This window comes from Lingula anatina, chromosome 1 (assembly GCF_051362555.1).
Source record: "Lingula anatina isolate TDL-2025a chromosome 1, LinAna3.0, whole genome shotgun sequence".
Taxonomy (NCBI): domain Eukaryota; kingdom Metazoa; phylum Brachiopoda; class Lingulata; order Lingulida; family Lingulidae; genus Lingula; species Lingula anatina.
In genome coordinates this window covers 27,486,176-27,503,664 of record NC_141767.1, presented here as the reverse complement: position 1 = coordinate 27,503,664, position 17,489 = coordinate 27,486,176, and the positions used below count along the sequence as shown (strand labels likewise).

At 35.2% G+C, this 17,489-nt stretch overlaps 2 protein-coding genes across 2 annotated transcripts in view; one reads left to right on the top strand and one right to left on the bottom strand.

Moving 5' to 3' along the window:
* LOC106155501 (E3 ubiquitin-protein ligase listerin) overlaps nucleotides 1–17,489 on the top strand; it is a 24,059-nt gene extending 6,570 nt beyond the window's left edge. Inside the window, exons 8-32 of the mRNA XM_013530380.3 lie at nucleotides 127–317; nucleotides 897–1,035; nucleotides 7,474–8,079; nucleotides 8,300–8,467; nucleotides 8,641–8,872; nucleotides 9,360–9,517; nucleotides 9,795–9,876; nucleotides 10,324–10,477; nucleotides 10,795–10,963; nucleotides 11,244–11,489; nucleotides 11,759–11,877; nucleotides 12,300–12,404; nucleotides 12,605–12,747; nucleotides 12,916–13,069; nucleotides 13,374–13,515; nucleotides 13,677–13,893; nucleotides 14,120–14,357; nucleotides 14,556–14,624; nucleotides 14,791–14,977; nucleotides 15,132–15,321; nucleotides 15,471–15,600; nucleotides 15,837–15,924; nucleotides 16,015–16,209; nucleotides 16,623–16,790; nucleotides 17,069–17,489. Of these exons, the coding sequence (XP_013385834.2) occupies nucleotides 127–317; nucleotides 897–1,035; nucleotides 7,474–8,079; nucleotides 8,300–8,467; nucleotides 8,641–8,872; nucleotides 9,360–9,517; nucleotides 9,795–9,876; nucleotides 10,324–10,477; nucleotides 10,795–10,963; nucleotides 11,244–11,489; nucleotides 11,759–11,877; nucleotides 12,300–12,404; nucleotides 12,605–12,747; nucleotides 12,916–13,069; nucleotides 13,374–13,515; nucleotides 13,677–13,893; nucleotides 14,120–14,357; nucleotides 14,556–14,624; nucleotides 14,791–14,977; nucleotides 15,132–15,321; nucleotides 15,471–15,600; nucleotides 15,837–15,924; nucleotides 16,015–16,209; nucleotides 16,623–16,790; nucleotides 17,069–17,128 (4,350 nt within the window). The 3' untranslated portion in view covers nucleotides 17,129–17,489. The remainder of the gene's footprint in view (nucleotides 1–126; nucleotides 318–896; nucleotides 1,036–7,473; nucleotides 8,080–8,299; nucleotides 8,468–8,640; nucleotides 8,873–9,359; nucleotides 9,518–9,794; nucleotides 9,877–10,323; nucleotides 10,478–10,794; nucleotides 10,964–11,243; nucleotides 11,490–11,758; nucleotides 11,878–12,299; nucleotides 12,405–12,604; nucleotides 12,748–12,915; nucleotides 13,070–13,373; nucleotides 13,516–13,676; nucleotides 13,894–14,119; nucleotides 14,358–14,555; nucleotides 14,625–14,790; nucleotides 14,978–15,131; nucleotides 15,322–15,470; nucleotides 15,601–15,836; nucleotides 15,925–16,014; nucleotides 16,210–16,622; nucleotides 16,791–17,068) is intronic.
* LOC147764177 (uncharacterized) lies at nucleotides 1,406–5,895 on the bottom strand. The gene is made up of 2 exons (XM_087002815.1): nucleotides 4,806–5,895; nucleotides 1,406–4,467 (listed from the first exon to the last, which is right to left on the bottom strand). Exon 2 carries the CDS (start codon nucleotides 4,442–4,444, stop codon nucleotides 2,363–2,365), a length of 2,082 nt encoding a protein of 693 aa, XP_086858941.1. The 5' UTR covers nucleotides 4,445–4,467; nucleotides 4,806–5,895; the 3' UTR covers nucleotides 1,406–2,362.

Here is a 17,489-nt window from a genome sequence, read left to right as displayed (position 1 = left end):
CTGCCTTGTTCCTTTTTCTTTATGCCGTTTCTTAATCTTTTATAAATGTTATTTTGATGGCAGGACAATGAAAAACTTTTTGAAAGAAAGCATCATTATATTAAAGCTGTTTCAACTTTCTAACAGGACTGTTGGTCTAATGTAAATCCCAGAAAGGGGGTTCTTCCAAAGCTTTGGAAAGTGATGAAACTTGGAGGAAGTGGATCAGCTGGTGTGATTTGCCCAAACTGGCTGCCTTTGCTGAGCAAGATTCCAGAAGAAATCATAGGAGAAGGGACAGGATTCTTTCAAGAATTTTTTGGCAATATCAAAATAGGGTATGTACTAGTATAAAGTTCCACAAAGTAACAGATATTTTTCGTGGTCACGTTGGTCTCCTGCATAGACTTGATTGTTGTATTGAACTGAGTTGTCGTACTCCAGAGGCAGTGTGTTAGGTGAGAAGCTCATTGTGACTGACAGTTCGTTGTGAGATGGGTTTTGCATTGTCCTACATGCATTGGTGATAAAAAATTAAATGCTCCCTAACTTCTGGAGCTCACATTGACAAGTCAGTCATGTTATCAAAGCTTTTTGATGAATGGTAAAAACAGCATGCCTTAGGTAGAAAACATTGTTAGTCTCTTTAGAAATTACTTATTATTTTTCATGATCACAAATTGTGGGTTCATTGTGGAAGGAATGCAAAGTTAACAATATAACTTAAACTTACTGCATGTATGTATTGTTATTAAATTGCATTTTGCTTTTAAACTATTCATTTTAAAGCAATTTAAGGTATTTTAAAGTACTTTCCTTTGAAGCTATTTTTTGTCATAAAAAACAAAATGAATGGCGAATTCAGATAATATAGAAAATGTGAAAAAAAAGTTTAATTGTGGGACTTCTTTTTTCAGCCTATGTGAAGGAAGGGTACAACAAAGTCCGAGTGAAATGGCAGCCATAGTCAAAGCCATGATAGAGTGCTTGCGTTATTGTCTTGTTCAGAAACTTGGCGATTCAAGCGAACTTCAGAAACACATCATTTTAGATCAGGTAAAACATACTGCAAATTTATGGCATATGCTCTTTTTTAGAAAAAGGAAAAAATACATATCTGCAGGTCCACGATACTGGGTAACAACAGTGGGACATGGGCATCAAAATTTCAACATTGGAAACACAAAATTGTTTGTTATAATAAGACAAATCCACCCCCTTTCACATGAAAGCACCCTCATTGTAATCCAACACATAGGAATATTCTGACAGACTTCCAAAGATGATAACCCATTGTTGTTATCCAGTATCGTGGATGTGCAGATACATATATTAACATCTGTTTAATAATGGTTGATAATGCCAAATCTAGCGATTTAAATGCACTAATCTGAGGTGAACTGAAAAAAAAGCCTAATAAAAAGAATAAGCACAAAAATTGATTTTTATTAGCAGATATGAAATAAAACATGCAGTCTCCAGTCTCATAAAAAAGCACAGAATTTGGTCTTCAATTATGCTTCACTTATGCAGGCACTGATGTGGGACAGTTGCCCAGATAGAGATACTTGTCATTTATATTAGAGCCAAGACTTGACAGTCCCATGAATTAGCTGTCTGCTCTCTGAGACAATACAACAAATTTTATGCCCATCATTTCATCATGCTGCCTGTGATATCAATTGTTCTATTTCTTGAACATAAAATGAGTACATACTTACTGAGTAAAAAAAAAAAAAAAAAAAAAAAAAGCTTTGTTAACTTCCTTCATTTAAAGATTAAAGGCTTGTTTCAGGAAAAATCAATAAAGCATTAGTGAAACACAATCCATGTACTGATGGTTTTGCACCGAGTTAAATTTGTTTTTCTGGTGTTTTGATGCATTATTGGGCAACACGGTAATGACTTCCATTCACAGAATATTGATCATATTCTATCAAGCTGTAACTGCATCCAGCATTGACCCCAAAAAATTAGATCTGATATGGACCCGGTCTTTGAGACATTGATAGAGCACTTAACGATGACTGTATTTGATTTAATTGTAAAGAAATTATCACATATAGATAAATAGTTGCTTCATTATATATAAACATAGAATACAACCTGGTTCAACACAAATTTAAGTAGTTAACCATGCATTATTAGTAATCAGTATTTGCCTCTTAGGAAAATTAGTTGCTGGACCGAAAGTTCAGCCATCTAGAAAAGTAGCTGGCTTGAATGTCTGTCGGGTGGGAAAACTTCTCAGCCTGTTCTGAAAGTTGTTGGCTCCGGGCAGATGGTCCAGTGTTAATTTCTAACACTGGTAGTATTGTTACCAAACTACTTAAAAGTCATTGTTATGTTTAAGGGCAAAAAAACAGTTGCCAAGTATCTTGATTTACATATATTTGAATATGTCTATGCACTTTTTTTTGGTGTTTGGGATCAGCAAGAGACCATCATCTGTGATACTGAGTCTGCCAATGGGGTAATATTGAGAAATGTTGTCAATACACCCCTCAAATTTGCCTTCCATATTATATATATGAACAGTAACTTGATCATCACTCACAATATCTGCAACAAGAACTTGACCGTATGAATCTGCTGCAGCTGCAGCAGGAGCCATGATCTTTCTAACACTGGATTTTCTGACCTTAAAACTCAAAATTTCTCGAACAAAAGAACCTTCTTGATCCAGAATCTCAATTCCATTGGTTTTTATGGCAACAAATGCCCTGTTGCCACTGGCAAATGCCATGATGTTGCTTTTGAATTTTATGTTTTTCTCAAATACTCCATTGCTGTCGAAGACAATGATTTTCTGGGATTCATCTGTAACATAAATCCTTCCATCTTGGCCGAGGCTGAAGAAGATGGCAGATTTCAGGGATGGGTGTGTGATCTCTTTTATCATTTTGCCATCTTCAGCATAGATATTGATGGTGTTGCCTTTTGGGATATCAGCCCCATCTTCAGCTTCACGAACCCTCATGCAGACTAGTTCCTTTTTCTTCGAGTTGTAAGCAATGTGGAGGACCAGTTCTTCTTTTGCAGCATCAAGTTTAAAGGATTTGGTAATGGCACCAGTTTCGTCAGCAAACTTTGCAAACTGCCCAGTTTTCTTTTCTTTGTCTACAACGACAATGGCGCCTTTTTCTGCTTTGCAAACAGCAAGTGGATAATGAAAACCCTCTCTTAAAGTTTTAATTGGCAGGTTTGCTTCAGCAACAAATATGTAATCAGCAATGGCCAGGAGTTGATCTGATAGCCTCGCCTGACACTTGTGTATTCCACAGAAATTTGGACGGACGGTGAATGTGTAACTGCCAGAGATATCTGACTTGTCCGGCTTTACATTCGTCTTGGTTTGCTCTTTTATCACCAAGTTCTCTTCATTGTCACCTGCTATGTCTATTGACCAGACATCAAGGCTAAGGGGAAGCTTTGGTAGCCTTTGGTGGTTACTGTCATATGCTGTCATGGTAACGGTTGATTTCAGGCAGGCTACCGATTTGCTTGACTCAAAGGAGAAATGACTTGGAAGGTGGCCCTCTGATTTCAACATGCCTAGGGAGTTGACAGCTGTCTTGAAATTTGTCAGACCTTGAGAAGCATCAATGTGAAAAGAATTTTGCCCAAAGGATATTCTCCCACCAGCTTTCTTCGCCAGCAGGTCCACTTTCTTTATAAGGTCAGTCAGATTGCTGGACAATGACTTACCAGCATTCAATTCCTTGGTCATGGTTTCCAGTTTCTCTTGGATTTCTGTTGCACTGGCTGCTTGCTTATTTAATTCATGTTTTAGGAGGCTCAGCTTGGCAATTTTCTCACCATGTTCTTTCTTAATGTTTTCTTTGAGTTCCCCTTTCCTTTCTTCCAACATCTTGACCCATGTATTAAATGCCAATTCAGATTCTTTATAAGATGCTTCCTCCACAGCGTCAACAGCAGATATTTCTGTTTCCAACTTCTGCAAATGATTCTGGGTGGTAAGTGCAACTTTGTGAAGCTTTGCCATGTTTTCTTTCAGTGTACTCAGAATTTCAGCCTTGGTTGTCTCAAAGTCAACCAGGTTGTGGCCCTCACTCTTGTTGTGATCCAGTACTGTGCACTCTCTACACACTGGCACAGAGCAGGTTTTACAGTAGAAAAACAAACCTTGGTTGGCGTGCCTCCTGCAGCAGTTCTCTGCTTGATCAGACTCTTCCGCTTTGTTGCTTCCAAATAATTCCATAAGACGAGAAATTCTGAAGTCGCTGGGGATTTTGTTGGCATCGCCTGCGGGTATCTGCATCACCCCTCGGCATGTCGGACAGGGGAGGCTGTTGTTTTTCAAGAGCTGGTCAAGACAGTGGAGACAAAATGTGTGGTGGCAGTGCAGGATTTTGGGTTGGTGTTTATCGTAATCAAAGTCATTCATGCACAGTGGGCATGTTAAGAATTCATCCTGGATGACGCTTGCTCCATTTGTAGCCATTTTACACTCTGGATATTGTTTGCCTTAAATAGAAGAAAACTTAAATTATTATAAGACCTCACTGACAAGTTCAGACTGAAAGAATGAAATCTGGTTTAGCTGTGTTCTTTCTCTCTTTCATGCATGTACACACGTTTTTTTCAACCACCTGAAAGCATATGGTGGTGGGAGCACTTTGTAAAATAATGGATGTATGATAAGCATCAAAATGAAAAAAAAGTAAGTTGATTTGGATGTACAATCTAAGAATTTCTAAATGTTGGCCTTCTGTGGATTTATACTGAAATACCCAATGATCTATTTGCATCTCTTTGAACTCAACTTAAGTTGTAATTGATAGTTTCTTCCAATTAAACCTTACCTCAGAAAAATTAATTTAGTTTCCAAAATTACATGATTTCTAAGAGAAATCCTAGACTCGCCTGCAGTGCCGGGGTGTGTACTGAGAAATGGCTGTGCTGTCTTCTGGAGAAAATCGACTTGGGAATAGCAAGCTGTACATGTCACAAATCAATAAGTCAAACAAATGGTTTTCAAGTCCTGTGACAGGAATAAAGGCAAGAAAAGGGGATAATCCATTGTGTATGTTAGGTTCAGTGATACAGATGTCATAAAAAACATAAATGACTATTTCATAAGTTTGTCCAAATGGAAATATTAATTTAGAGGCTATAGATTCTGCCATTTTTGTGGTGTGTTTGAGCACTTAAAATATATTGTTCATCAGTCAGTTATCTTTCTGGAGTTCATTTATTATTATTCCATTTGATTTTCAGTACACTGCAGCACAAAAAGAGTCTGGCAGTAGTTGCCATGTATTTCAATTAACTAGATGTTGTAGCAAATTGTCAGTTGGTTTCTGGTGTATGTATGACATAATTTATGCATGACAAAAGCTATTGATACAAATTAAAGTGCTGCAAATTGTCAGTTATAGAGCTGCCCGTCTGAGTGAGGTGAATTATTAGTATTATAGACATCAGGTGCTTAGCTCGAATTATGTGAAGGTATCAATACTTTTTATTCATCACTTATTTTGAGGTGAACACTTCTCCATGCAAAAATGAGCACTTTCTTTAGTAGCTAAAACAAGTTGTTTGATGGTGCTGTGATTTTTCATGTTGTACCACCAACTGTGCAGTACTCTATGTTGCATAATCATTCCATAGTCTTTCCCATCTTTGTATTTAATAGCTATGGCTGCATAGTCACTGAGACTCTACAGTGACTCTTTTTTTTTTTACAAACCATATTCCTTGGAACGCAAATTGCTATAAATTGCCATTCTTACTGAGTGTAAATGTAGATATCATGTTAGTGTTTATATAAGCTATTTTAAAGGTTTTCCATTGGTGTGCAATCAATATTGCAGGTAAAATCAGGTTTTCAATTGCTCTTAACATGCATTTTGCATTAAAAATTTACATCTTTTCCACAAAGGAAAATGAAAGTTTGTTAAGGTTGACATTCTGTATACTTTTGTTGAGTGTAAAATTGATATGGCAGAGATTGAATATTTGCTGTTTTGGTAAAAATAATAATAATAATTGAAATTAAAATCTAGGGAATGGGTATTAACAGCTTTGGTAATTTAAAAATGATAGTTTTTGAAGCTAAATAAGGTTCGTTTCCCCAAAAAGGCCATTTTTTTATACAGACACAGATATTTTTGTAATTAAAGTCATATCCAGTATAGTCCTTGTTACCAGCTGTGCGCATCTTTTAAAAACTGATTTTATGATTAAATAATAAATAATAATAATATAGAGAGGCAATTTTACTGCAAAATTAATGTCATCTGCATGAATATAATTTGACTTAGGGCCTAGTATCTTCAGAGTAAAGTTTTTTGTGTGTTTTTGTACATGAATGTATGGTCTATATGCAGCTGAATTGAAGAAATGGTGGTTACTTTTCATATGTCTGTGCTACTCTTATTTAAATTGTAGGATTATATTGTTAAGCTTTGTAAACTTGGTAATTGAAGAATTGATGCACTGCTCTGCCAAGAACTGTATCAGTTTGTCATCTCTGTTGCTATGCTGCAAGTGCTGGTCTGCTTTGATATTAAACAGCTATTGCTACCTTAATAGACTTCCTTGTGCATTTAGCGTTTTTATAATTTAATCAGTTATACTTGTTAATGGCATTCTTTCAGGGATTTCCATAGAAACTCCCTGAAAACAATTCTAATTTATTGAGCCTTGTCATATATTGTCAATGGATACTGAATATCATGAATTTGCAAGTATTGTTAATTGCAAGTATTAATACATAATTTATGTACTGGGCTTAGCATTGCCATTCTATCATAGCTTCACAAAAAAAAAAAAAGCCTGCAATAATTATAGTTGATTTCCCCAAAAAGGCTTGAGTTAGGCTATGATCAATTTTATGACAATAAAAGTTTGACCTTATAGTTTTAAGACAGTAACTAAGTCTGCCTAGGGTCTTAGCAGACACCTAAGACTGTTTAACCTGAAATTCTTTGAGAATCAAGACCCTGGCTGGCAACAGTAGTCTATTTTCCCAAGAATTATAAAAGCAAGCATTGATTTTCTGTATGTATTCTTCAGAACTATTCATGAAAACACAAAAGTTTTCACGGGACTTTCATTCCAAAAGAAGAATTGGGTTACTTTTGCTCTTAACCTCAATTAACACTGTGTTAAATCATTGCTGCCATTGCAAAACAGGCACTTGTGTTTAATCAATACATTGATGGATGGTTATAATGACGATATTTGACCATCAAACCAGCAATTTACATACATTAATACTGGGTATGTGCCAATCCTTAACATTACCAGTTTATTCTCTGATTAGAAACTAATAAATTGCAATGCTGATTTTTTTGTTTTTAAATAGTCATTAAATGGCTGTTTTAATCCAGAAAAGGTGCATTGTTGTATTGAATTAGATGTTGAACTTTTTTAAAAGTGGAAAGATTTGTTTTGTCTTATTTGATTTGACAATGATAAAGATTCTGTCATAATAAAGTTACCTCACATTTCATTTTTTTTTCTTAGCTTATACCACTACTAGAAGCCTCATTTTATGAAGCGAAAAGTCCTCTGTCCAGCTCCCCCTTGTATTCCCTGGTAGTGGACCTAACACAGTACATACACAAACAGAGTCACTGTGCAGAGGATGAAGAAAAAAGGACATTGTGGGCTCAAACATCAAATCTTTTTTGGGATAACTTAAAGTCCCAGTGCAGAAGTTGGTTTGTCAGGTCGCATGATTGTAAAACATTAGGATTTATTTTGGACAGATTTGGAACATTTTTGGAGTCCTTCAAGAAGTCGCAACCTGGTAGAATGCAGAAAAAGAAGACTAGTAAAATTCACTTCAGTGACACAAATGAGAAAGACTTTGACATTGACCTGCCTTATGTTTCTGCTGAAGAAAAGCATCTAGTTCCAGAGAAAGAGGTTATTGTTCAACCGGATTCTTTGCTCAATATAGAAAGTCCACTAATGCAGATAGTTTATGAACTAAGCTGCACCTCTGCAAAGACCTTTTCTGGAGTTTATTTGACATTCCTTTCTAGAATGTGTATCACGTATGGAGGGAAGACACTCTTCATGCATCTGTGCTCAGATAGTATTACAAGACGGCCAGAAACCTCAGAGGTAAAGAATATATTTTTGGATCAAAATTTATTTTGGAACTGCCCTTTAGTATTGCATAATTCCAGTTATTCATCAAATTTGGTAAAAATTTCTTGATAATTGATAGTTTAAAAAAAAGCTTTTTATACTTGCAGTGATGCTGTCTATAGTGGTTTTATTCCATTTGGAACATTTGGCAAGTTGAAGGAAATGTGTGCATTTACTATTTTGTTTTGAGCAGGTGGAACTAGTGTTCTTCAAAGAGAGACTGCTGTCCAAACTCAAACATTTGGAAGGAGACTCTGATAAATTTGGCCATGATTTAAGCAAACTGGTGGACATTCTGTTGTCAGTGTACAGATCTGCAGATGTGGATACAAGAAAGAACATACTCTTGACACTTTGTGAGGTATGTGCATATGTCAAATACTCAAAAGAGTGAACAAATTAAGTAAATGTGTGTGCCTTCTGACTCTGCCTGTTACAGTGCAATTTAGTATTCAAAAAAGATTGTTACATGCTCTGTGGTTTAATTGCAAGAAATTTCTCAGCTAACAAAGTGCCTGAACGCCTTTTTTTCAGGAAATAGACCACCCTGCTGTGTTCCAAATGTTGGTGGAAAGACTGAGGGGTTTCAAAGATACCGTATTCAAACAGTGGATGAAGAGCAAGGTGTTTGGAGAGAAGGTGGTGCTGTTTGCTGAGGAGTTGTGTCAGGAGTGTCTTGGTAATGGTGGCGATGAGAGGAGCCAGAGGGATGTGGATGCGTCCTGGTCACTGCTTACCCTGGCCCTCACTACTGATGATGCACATGGTAGGGAAAGATTCTACAGAAAGAATAATTGATGGATAATAATCATCTTTACTGCGCTCTGTTAGTATCATATTAACTTTTTTCTGTTTTCATTTAAGTTTTATTCTATGGAATTTTCACTTCCTTCCCAGACATCTGGTAAATGTTGGATTCGTATTACCTACATGTATGCATTACCCGGGCCGAGATGGCCAGGAATTACTACCGCGGTGAAAATTATTTTCCACTGCAGTGAAAATTATTTACACCACGGTGGGAATTTCCATAAAATAAAACTTAAATGAAAATAGAAGAAAGTTAATATGATACTAACAAAGCGCTGTACATCTTAGTAAATTTGTTGTAGGATTTCCCCTATTTATTGATTCCAAGATTTACTTGAGTGTGAAAAATGGAATCTAGTGCAGATGAAATCTGACAATGAAGTTGACATGATGTGAAATTTTATTGAAACCCACCTTAAACAGTACATTGTTCTCTGTTTCAGAGACACTGATAGCTGCTGAGTATATTGACAAGATGCTGATGAAGATCCGAGCTGCTTTACCTAGTCCAAACCACAAGTGGCAGTCCAGTCCTGAAGAATTAAACAGATGTGTGGCATTTGTTTGTGATGTGGCATTGAACTTCTTCACCAACATTCAGGTAGCAGTTAACACTGTGTAGATTTATAGAGTGCATTCATTTTTCTTAAGTCATAGGAATATTTTGACAGATTATTTTGATAAACTGCGTAAAGTTTTCTTACTTGTTAGATGTATGTTTCACAAAATGTTTTTGATTAAGAATAATATCTTGAAAATATCGAGAAGAATATGTTTATTATACCTTCTTTTGTTCTGTGTAACATTCTGCTTCATTTTGTTATATTTTTTCATCAAAAACACTATTGTAAAACAACAATGCATTTTGTTAATTATAGGATTGTCTGATGATTTCATCCACAGAGGAACTGCTTCTTTCACTGTTTCAACTGGGTGTACAGTGGAACCTCAACTTGGCAGGTAAAAGCTGCATTCACATGATATTAACAAACAGAATGACAACTGCTGATCTTGGAGTGCATTGGTGAAAGGGAGCACATGCCCTCTTTCGTAGCATTTATAAAAATGTTTTTACATGCAAAACAAAATGTTTTACATACAAAGCAAAATGATAATAATAAATATAGATTTTTGAAAGACAGAAAAAAGGAAGTAAAAATTTTCACAGAATTATGAATCCACTATGGTAATTAAAAAACTACTTTACAATGATTCTTACCTGGAGGTATTTTTCTGTAATAGTAAATTCAGAAGTTAAGAATGTATGTTCAGTTTAAAGGATATAAATGAGCAGAGAACCAGGTGGGGTGAGCCTGCACTGGAAAGTGAAGACTTAAACCTCGACTTCACTTTAGCTTCTAAAATCTTTAATGGTTTATGGTGCAATGTGATTTTAATTTTCCACAGCTCATTTACACGAAAAGATAAAGAAGACCTGGAAGCAAGGAGTCAAAGCTTTGGTGCTACAACAAGGAGGGTTGCTCAAAGAGGAAGGATTCTTCTGCAAGGCTGCAGAATTTATGAAAAATTACGTACGAAAGGAATGTTATTCTGTAGAAAGGTATGCAGCCTCTTAATGGATGGTTTACAAAAAGCCTGATCTGTGTAATATAACCTTAATATAAACCAAGGGCATACAAGTGAAAATGAAACTGTAAATAGGTGTTTACTCTCAAAATTAGATTTGTGCATAATGTTGATAGGTGCATAAATGCACAAAGGCCTTTGTGTATGCACGTGTGTAACCTTTCCTTTAAATCTATATAAAACATTTCAGACCACATGCATATGCCATATCAGACTTCTGAGTGAATTAAACATGAAAAAAATTAATTATTAATTTTGACCCTCATGCTCTGGTATTATTATTAAATTTAGGCTTAATTCAGTGTGTACTCTGGCTGTGGAATTGGTGAATACAATCTTTGAAAGCATCCAGGATGAGGTTGAAGATGAAGGACTTGTTGCTGGTCCCCTTCGGACGCCCCTGATCCAGGCTTATGTGGAGATGTTAGTTACTGATGAAGAACTGCATGTGAAAGATGGGGTAAGCTGTGGAATTGTTCAGGTACCTGGAGTACTTAGCAAATTTTTAAAATTGTCACATTTTCAGTATTTTGTATAAAATGAATGTGTACATGAACAGGGAAGGTTTTGAAAAATTAAAGTTAACAACTACACGCTTGACAGATATATCTTACATTTAAGTTAACAAGTTAACATATATCTAAAATTTAAGTAAACCTATGGTGTTTGAATTATTGGATTTTTTTGTGTTTGTGTTTGTTCCAGTGCCACCATGCTACTTTTTACTATATATTTTTCAGTGGAAAACCTGGCCCCTGGTTAGTGGACACCTTTTGTTCAGCAGCTTCCCAACAGACTCTCCTGTCAATGAAGAAACCGTGCCACCATGTGTGCCATCAGTCTACTTCACATCTAAGCTGCTTACTGATGTTGGTGCATTGGATGCCCATGCAGACAGTGCTATGACAGCCAGACTAAGTGCTGTGACTGTGAAACTGGCTTATTGTGTAGCTTACTGCGAGGCATGTTTGGGATGTCACAGAGAGGTATATGTGTGCATTTGGTACTATGATATGCAGAAAAAACTTACTTTGTACATCGTGTGTGTGCGCATGTGCATGCATGCATGCATGCATGTATGTGTTCTTTTCATGTATGTTTATTAAATTACAACAGTTCTTTGGTTGTATGGACGTAACAGCCTTAGAGAAAAATTCCTATATTTACTTTTAATGCTATTATTTCCTTAGTTAATGTGTTGATTTTAATTTTGGTTTATATATTTCTCTCAAATAATTATTTGGCTTTCTTTCAGGCTCTCTTTCACTCTGAATTGAACAAGTCCTTGATAATTGCTGATGAAAACTTCAGCTGTATAAACAAGTCACTGTCACAGCTCACAAAGACCACTATCATCAGGGCAAGTTTAGAAAGGTAAATGACTTCCTTCCAACTGTTTGGTTTAGGGTTGATGATTGAGAGAAAATGTTGAAAACTGGATGTTGTGTGTTTAATTCTTATTTTTCACGACTATGATAAGGAAAATCTGTTATATTAAGGGATTATAGCTGAATCAAATGTCATGATTGTATTGTAATCATAATTGTATGAACAAAAGCATTCTCAAAACATGCATATGAATAGTTTTATAATATTTTGAACACACTTCAAATGATATGCTATTGCATTCATATTTTATGTGACTGTATTATAATATCAGTATTCCTAGCTATATTCAAGAGAATTTATATTATGCAAATAAAGAAATTATGTTGGGTTTATTTATTAAGTGTGTTTTTATTGTATAAGCTAACAATGCGTAAGATCATAAACGTCTGTCACTATTTTATTTCAAGATCACTGAACAGTGGAGGGATGAGTGCCCTGGCCATTGACGTATTACTGAGGAATGAAGAATTGGCAGATATTGAAGTTATGAGCCTCCTTGGGGGAATTGACAGGTTCTTTTCAGTCCTTTAATAATATTGTTTATAAACCTGATACTTTATTCACTTTAGTGTCATTATAATGTTGTATTCTCAAATAATTTGCTATTTTGAATGATGGAAGAAGACAAACATTTTCAGTGAATTATATCATTAAATGTGATGTTGCAGGAAATTTAGATTATTGCATGATCATGATTGTTTTGTATTTACAGATTTGCAGATTTGAATGAAATAACTGTCCAAACATTGCTGGTCCTCCTTCCATATCTTAAATCTACAGACAGACTTTCCTTGATTGAAATAATGGCAGCTAGGATCATCAGCTGTGAAGCAGAGGAGATTATGAACATAGATGGTTAAAAGTGTTCAAATTATTAATGATTAAAATTGTTTATTATTGTTTTATTTCACTGAGATTTGTTTTTGTCAAATAAAATCATATTCATTGACATCAATAATGGTTAAAATCAAGCTTGTTAATAGTTGGGTATAGTTTTCAAAACTAAGATTTCATTTTGTTTAGGTTGTCTTGCCCCACTAGCAATTGCTAGCAAAGCTTTTAATATGGCCTTCGATGGAACAGAAGACAGGCTTGAACTGACTGAATTAGCCATTGGAATTGTCAACTCTGTACTTGAAATGAGGGAAAAACATGATGACTTATTTGCATTCAGCAAGTAAGTTTTTTTATTGATTTAACTATAGCCAGTGATCCAAATGTTAGATATTTTAGTACTTATGTTAATTAAAAATCCTAATAGGTAGTATTTTTTTCTTTATTTTCAGAAATGTGATTTAAAGATCTGGGATGTAGGAAATCCCATCACTTTATGTAGATTTTAATAAAGATATTCAGAATATTAGTGGACTTGTCTAATGTTTGCTTTTATTTTCTTTTCATCATTGCATTATTAAAATTAAAAGTTCAAATTAATCATCTCCAGTATGTTTTGAACATTTTATTATATTGTTTTGTTTCAGCATAAAGACATTGAGTTGGAACACAGTTAACTTCAATGTTTGGATGATAAGATTTCTGGAAGTGCTGGTAAACCATATACCAACTAAATTAGAAGATGGACACTGGGACTTTGTGCAGTGTAGCCTGGCTGCCTGGATACAGGTAAAGAAACTTAAAAGTTCTATTGTATGAATGATAGTTTCAAATTAAATTGTTACATTAATTTAATTTCAGTGATGAACAATGGATTGTTGCCTGACAAATTAGATAAATAAATCATTCCTCTGAGGTGTGATGGTAAGTCTGATGTTTTCCCACTTCAGAGCTGTCAGGAGTGTGGCCTGGCCTTGCACACGCATGCCCCAGTCTTGGTGTTGTTCGCTGATGCGTGCAACCTGCTGGCAGCGGTAGCTACCTGTATGAAAAATGTGGTTCGGCAGCAGAAAGATAGCTTTCCTGATGGTCTGGTCACAGAGTGGACAGAATTCTTCAGTCAGGGGAATTATACCACCTTGTTGCCAATATTTGTCAAATATTCAGGTAAGAGTTAGTTTGGCAAGCCATTCAGTTTAGAAATGTATATATTTTTCTCTTTTTCTTCACTACAAAATCGAAAAGTTAGCTATGAATAAAGTAAAAACCTCATACCCAGTTGAAGGTTCAACATAATTTATGCCAGGATAGGCTAAATAATAACATAATGTAAGTTTTATAATTTTAAGTATTCCTAACACATATTTTCATTTCACCATGTTCTGTTTTACAGATAACCTAAATGTCTTAAAGCAGCCGCTGGCATTGGACTACCAGCTGCGTTGCCTGGGTGCTGCAATGGCTTTGTGTCCAGTAGAACATCTCAAGTCCCACCAACTCCCTGCTAAACTGAAAGCAGACGACAACAGTAACCTACCAGATGAGATTCAGACATTGCTGAACCATCTTTGTCCTCATCTGTTGTCACATCACCGAGCCGTGCTGCTAACAGTTTATAAGTTATTATTTAGGTAACTGTAGGCAGTAGTGCAAATATAGGGTGGTATATTTATATAAATTTATTGTTCATGATAATTAATTTATTTTGTACATTTGTTGCAGTTTATAGACAAAAACTATGTGATACATAATACTACTGGCCTAGGTGGCATGTCTTTTTCCCGAAATATGTAATATAGAAATAAAATGTTTGATTTTTTAAATTTCAGCACTATGCCAGAGCTTACATTTTTTAATGAAGGAAAGAGTACAGATGATTCAAATGAGGAAAATTCAAGGTTTGTTCTTTATTTGTACTATTGGTGTTGAGGAATCCTGAAATTGAAAATTATCTCCAAATCATAACTTGTTTATTAAGGCTAATATATAATTTGTAAGCTAAAGAATGTTATTAGCACAGGGTGTACCAAATGAAGGAGTTAAAGTTTTTTATATTTATTTCAGAGCTCCTCCTGAACCTCTCCTCTCTATCTTGAACACCACCACAAATGTGATTGATCACATCCTGGGTGACCTCAAGGTTGGGGAACGTATGCTCATAGAACCTCACATAGAGGAATTCACAGTTGCCATGGGATACCTGTTGTCATGGAAATTGATATTGGAATTCTTCAAGGGTGCAACATCTGAGGTAAGGCTACATTACAATAGTGTTTATACAATGTGACAGGTGTAGGTCTGTGATAATCAGCAGAATTGAAGTTAATATGTTGGGTTACCGTTGTAAAATATCAAAAAATTTCTATTATAGACACATTTGCCACTTATTTTTATTCTTTTTTCAGCTTCGGGCAGAGTATGCTACATACCTAAAGCAGACCAATGCAGTACACAATTTGATGGTTAATCTCTTCAGACTTATGCCAGAAAACCCAACGGTTCAATCTACTGACCTCCAGTTGGCACAATCCCCGGCAAACAAACTATCAGGGTCCATGAATCTGTTTGCAGAAGAACCAGATTTGAATATCAAAGGTTTGTTAAACATGCTACAAGTCTTGCCAGCTACTATGTGGCCATCTCACCACCCTTAAATATGTAGCGCTGTGAAAATTCATAAATACCTCCCCTCCCCCTCATGCACCCCAAGACTAAGAAATAACTATATTTGTTTATTGTTTTAGGAGATTTCAGCACTGTAGAACTGCAACACTTGGCATGTTCTGTGTATTATGCAGCTCTCCAGGACATCCCTGCACTGATTCGGCAGTGGTGGACAGACCAGGATAAAAGAATCACCATGGAAGTCGAGAAGTGAGTATCACATAGAGGAGAAGCCATGATGGTGGGGTGTCGCAATTTTTTAATTAGTTGTCAATAAGCAAAGCTCAAATTGTCTGATTGTTAGAAGTAATGGCTATTATGTCTATATAAACTTGTGATTATGAATTAACAATTCCTCTTGCATTTTGGAAACTGGAAATGCCTGGCATTGAACATTCTGGTTTTTTGTATGGTAGATTTTACAAACCAAAAAATTGTGTTTACAGGTTTACGTCAAAATATGTAAGCCCACTGTTGTGTGCCCAAGAGATCAAAGATGTGCAGGAAAGAAGAGTAGAGTTTGACAACATGGTGGTAAGATATTTTGCTTGAAATTTTTACTTTTGAACGATTGTCGTAGAAATCTTTTTAATGCAGAAATTCAAGCCTCTATGTTTCTTCCAGGTAAAGGCAAGGTCAACAACCAGAGAAGTTATAGCAACTTACACTGTGGAGGACTTTTCAATGGAACTCATCATCCAGCTTCCAGCCAACCACCCCCTTGGGCAGATCTCAGTAGAATGGGGGAAGAGAATAGGGGTGGCTAACCTACAGTGGAGAAACTGGATTCTTCAAATGACAACATTTTTATCATATCAGGTAAGGGCTCGAAGGGAGAATGGCTCTAGGAAACTTTCAAGATAATTTGTTTAGAGATCTGAAAATTACGACATAGCATGTAATAAATATAGAATTGTTTCAATTCTAGATGAATTCAGAATTATAATTAGTCTTATGGTATGAGCTGAGCAAGTTTTCTAATTATGTCAAAAATACTTTCTCTCTCAATTTTGGAGCTGTTTCAAATACAAAATCACAGAATTATTCTGAGATTATGAGCTAGATAACCAAATTTTTCCAGTATTTTAATGGATATGTTTACTGTAATTGTATTTTCATGCATCTCTTTAGTTAATAGTTTAAATTACATATAAGAATTTTGATAATTTTAGTGGAGCAAATTTTTTTCAGCTGTGTGGATTTTTTTTCTGTAACTTTTTCCACATTTACAGAATGGTTCCATCATAGATGGCTTATCACTATGGAAGAGGAATGTGGACAAGAGGTTTGAAGGAGTAGAAGAGTGTATGATTTGTTTCTCAGTCATCCATGGTTCAAATTGCCAGCTACCAAAGCTGCAGTGTAAAACATGCAAAAAGAAGTTTCATAATGCTTGTCTAGTGAGTATATTATTGCATTATATTAAAGTCACAGAAGAAATTGATGTTTATTCCTTATTTTTTTTATTATATCTTAAGCAACCCATGTGACCATTCATCTTGAAAGTATATTGAAGCATTTCTGATTAGTTAGCTTGTGATGGAATATGAATATTTTTCAATTTAAAACATTGATTCTTATTTTTAGAGGTATTAAAATTGCAATTCTGTTCCTTTGGAGATTATTTATTTATTTTTTTTTTTGAGATATTAATGCTGCAATTCCTGTTTTTTTTCAGTATAAATGGTTTAGCACAAGCAACAACTCAACATGTCCACTTTGCAGAAACCTGTTTTAACACTGATAAGGCATTCAATTAACGACAAAGTTGACACAGATGATCAATATTTACTGTCCAACGTATTAAAAGAATACATCTGAGGGATATATGGGGAACATGCAGAATTGTTTGACCCTGTGAAGCTGTTTGTGAGACATTTGAAACAAAAAAAAAAAAAAAAAAAATCATCACTGGGAATGTGTAAAATTCCCTTTAGAACTTATGCAATATTTATGGTTTTCTTGTTATAAAACTTAAAATGTTGGAAGTATATCAACTGATATCTTATGGATTAAAGTTTACAAATATTAACAATAATTATTATGTAATTGAATTTTAAAAAGTTTTATCATAAATAAAATCATTACTGATCTCAGAA

Coding starts and splice junctions, on each gene's coding strand:
- LOC147764177 (XM_087002815.1), bottom strand. CDS start 4,444: ATGGCTACAAATGGAGCAAGCGTCATCCAGGATGAATTCTTAACATGC.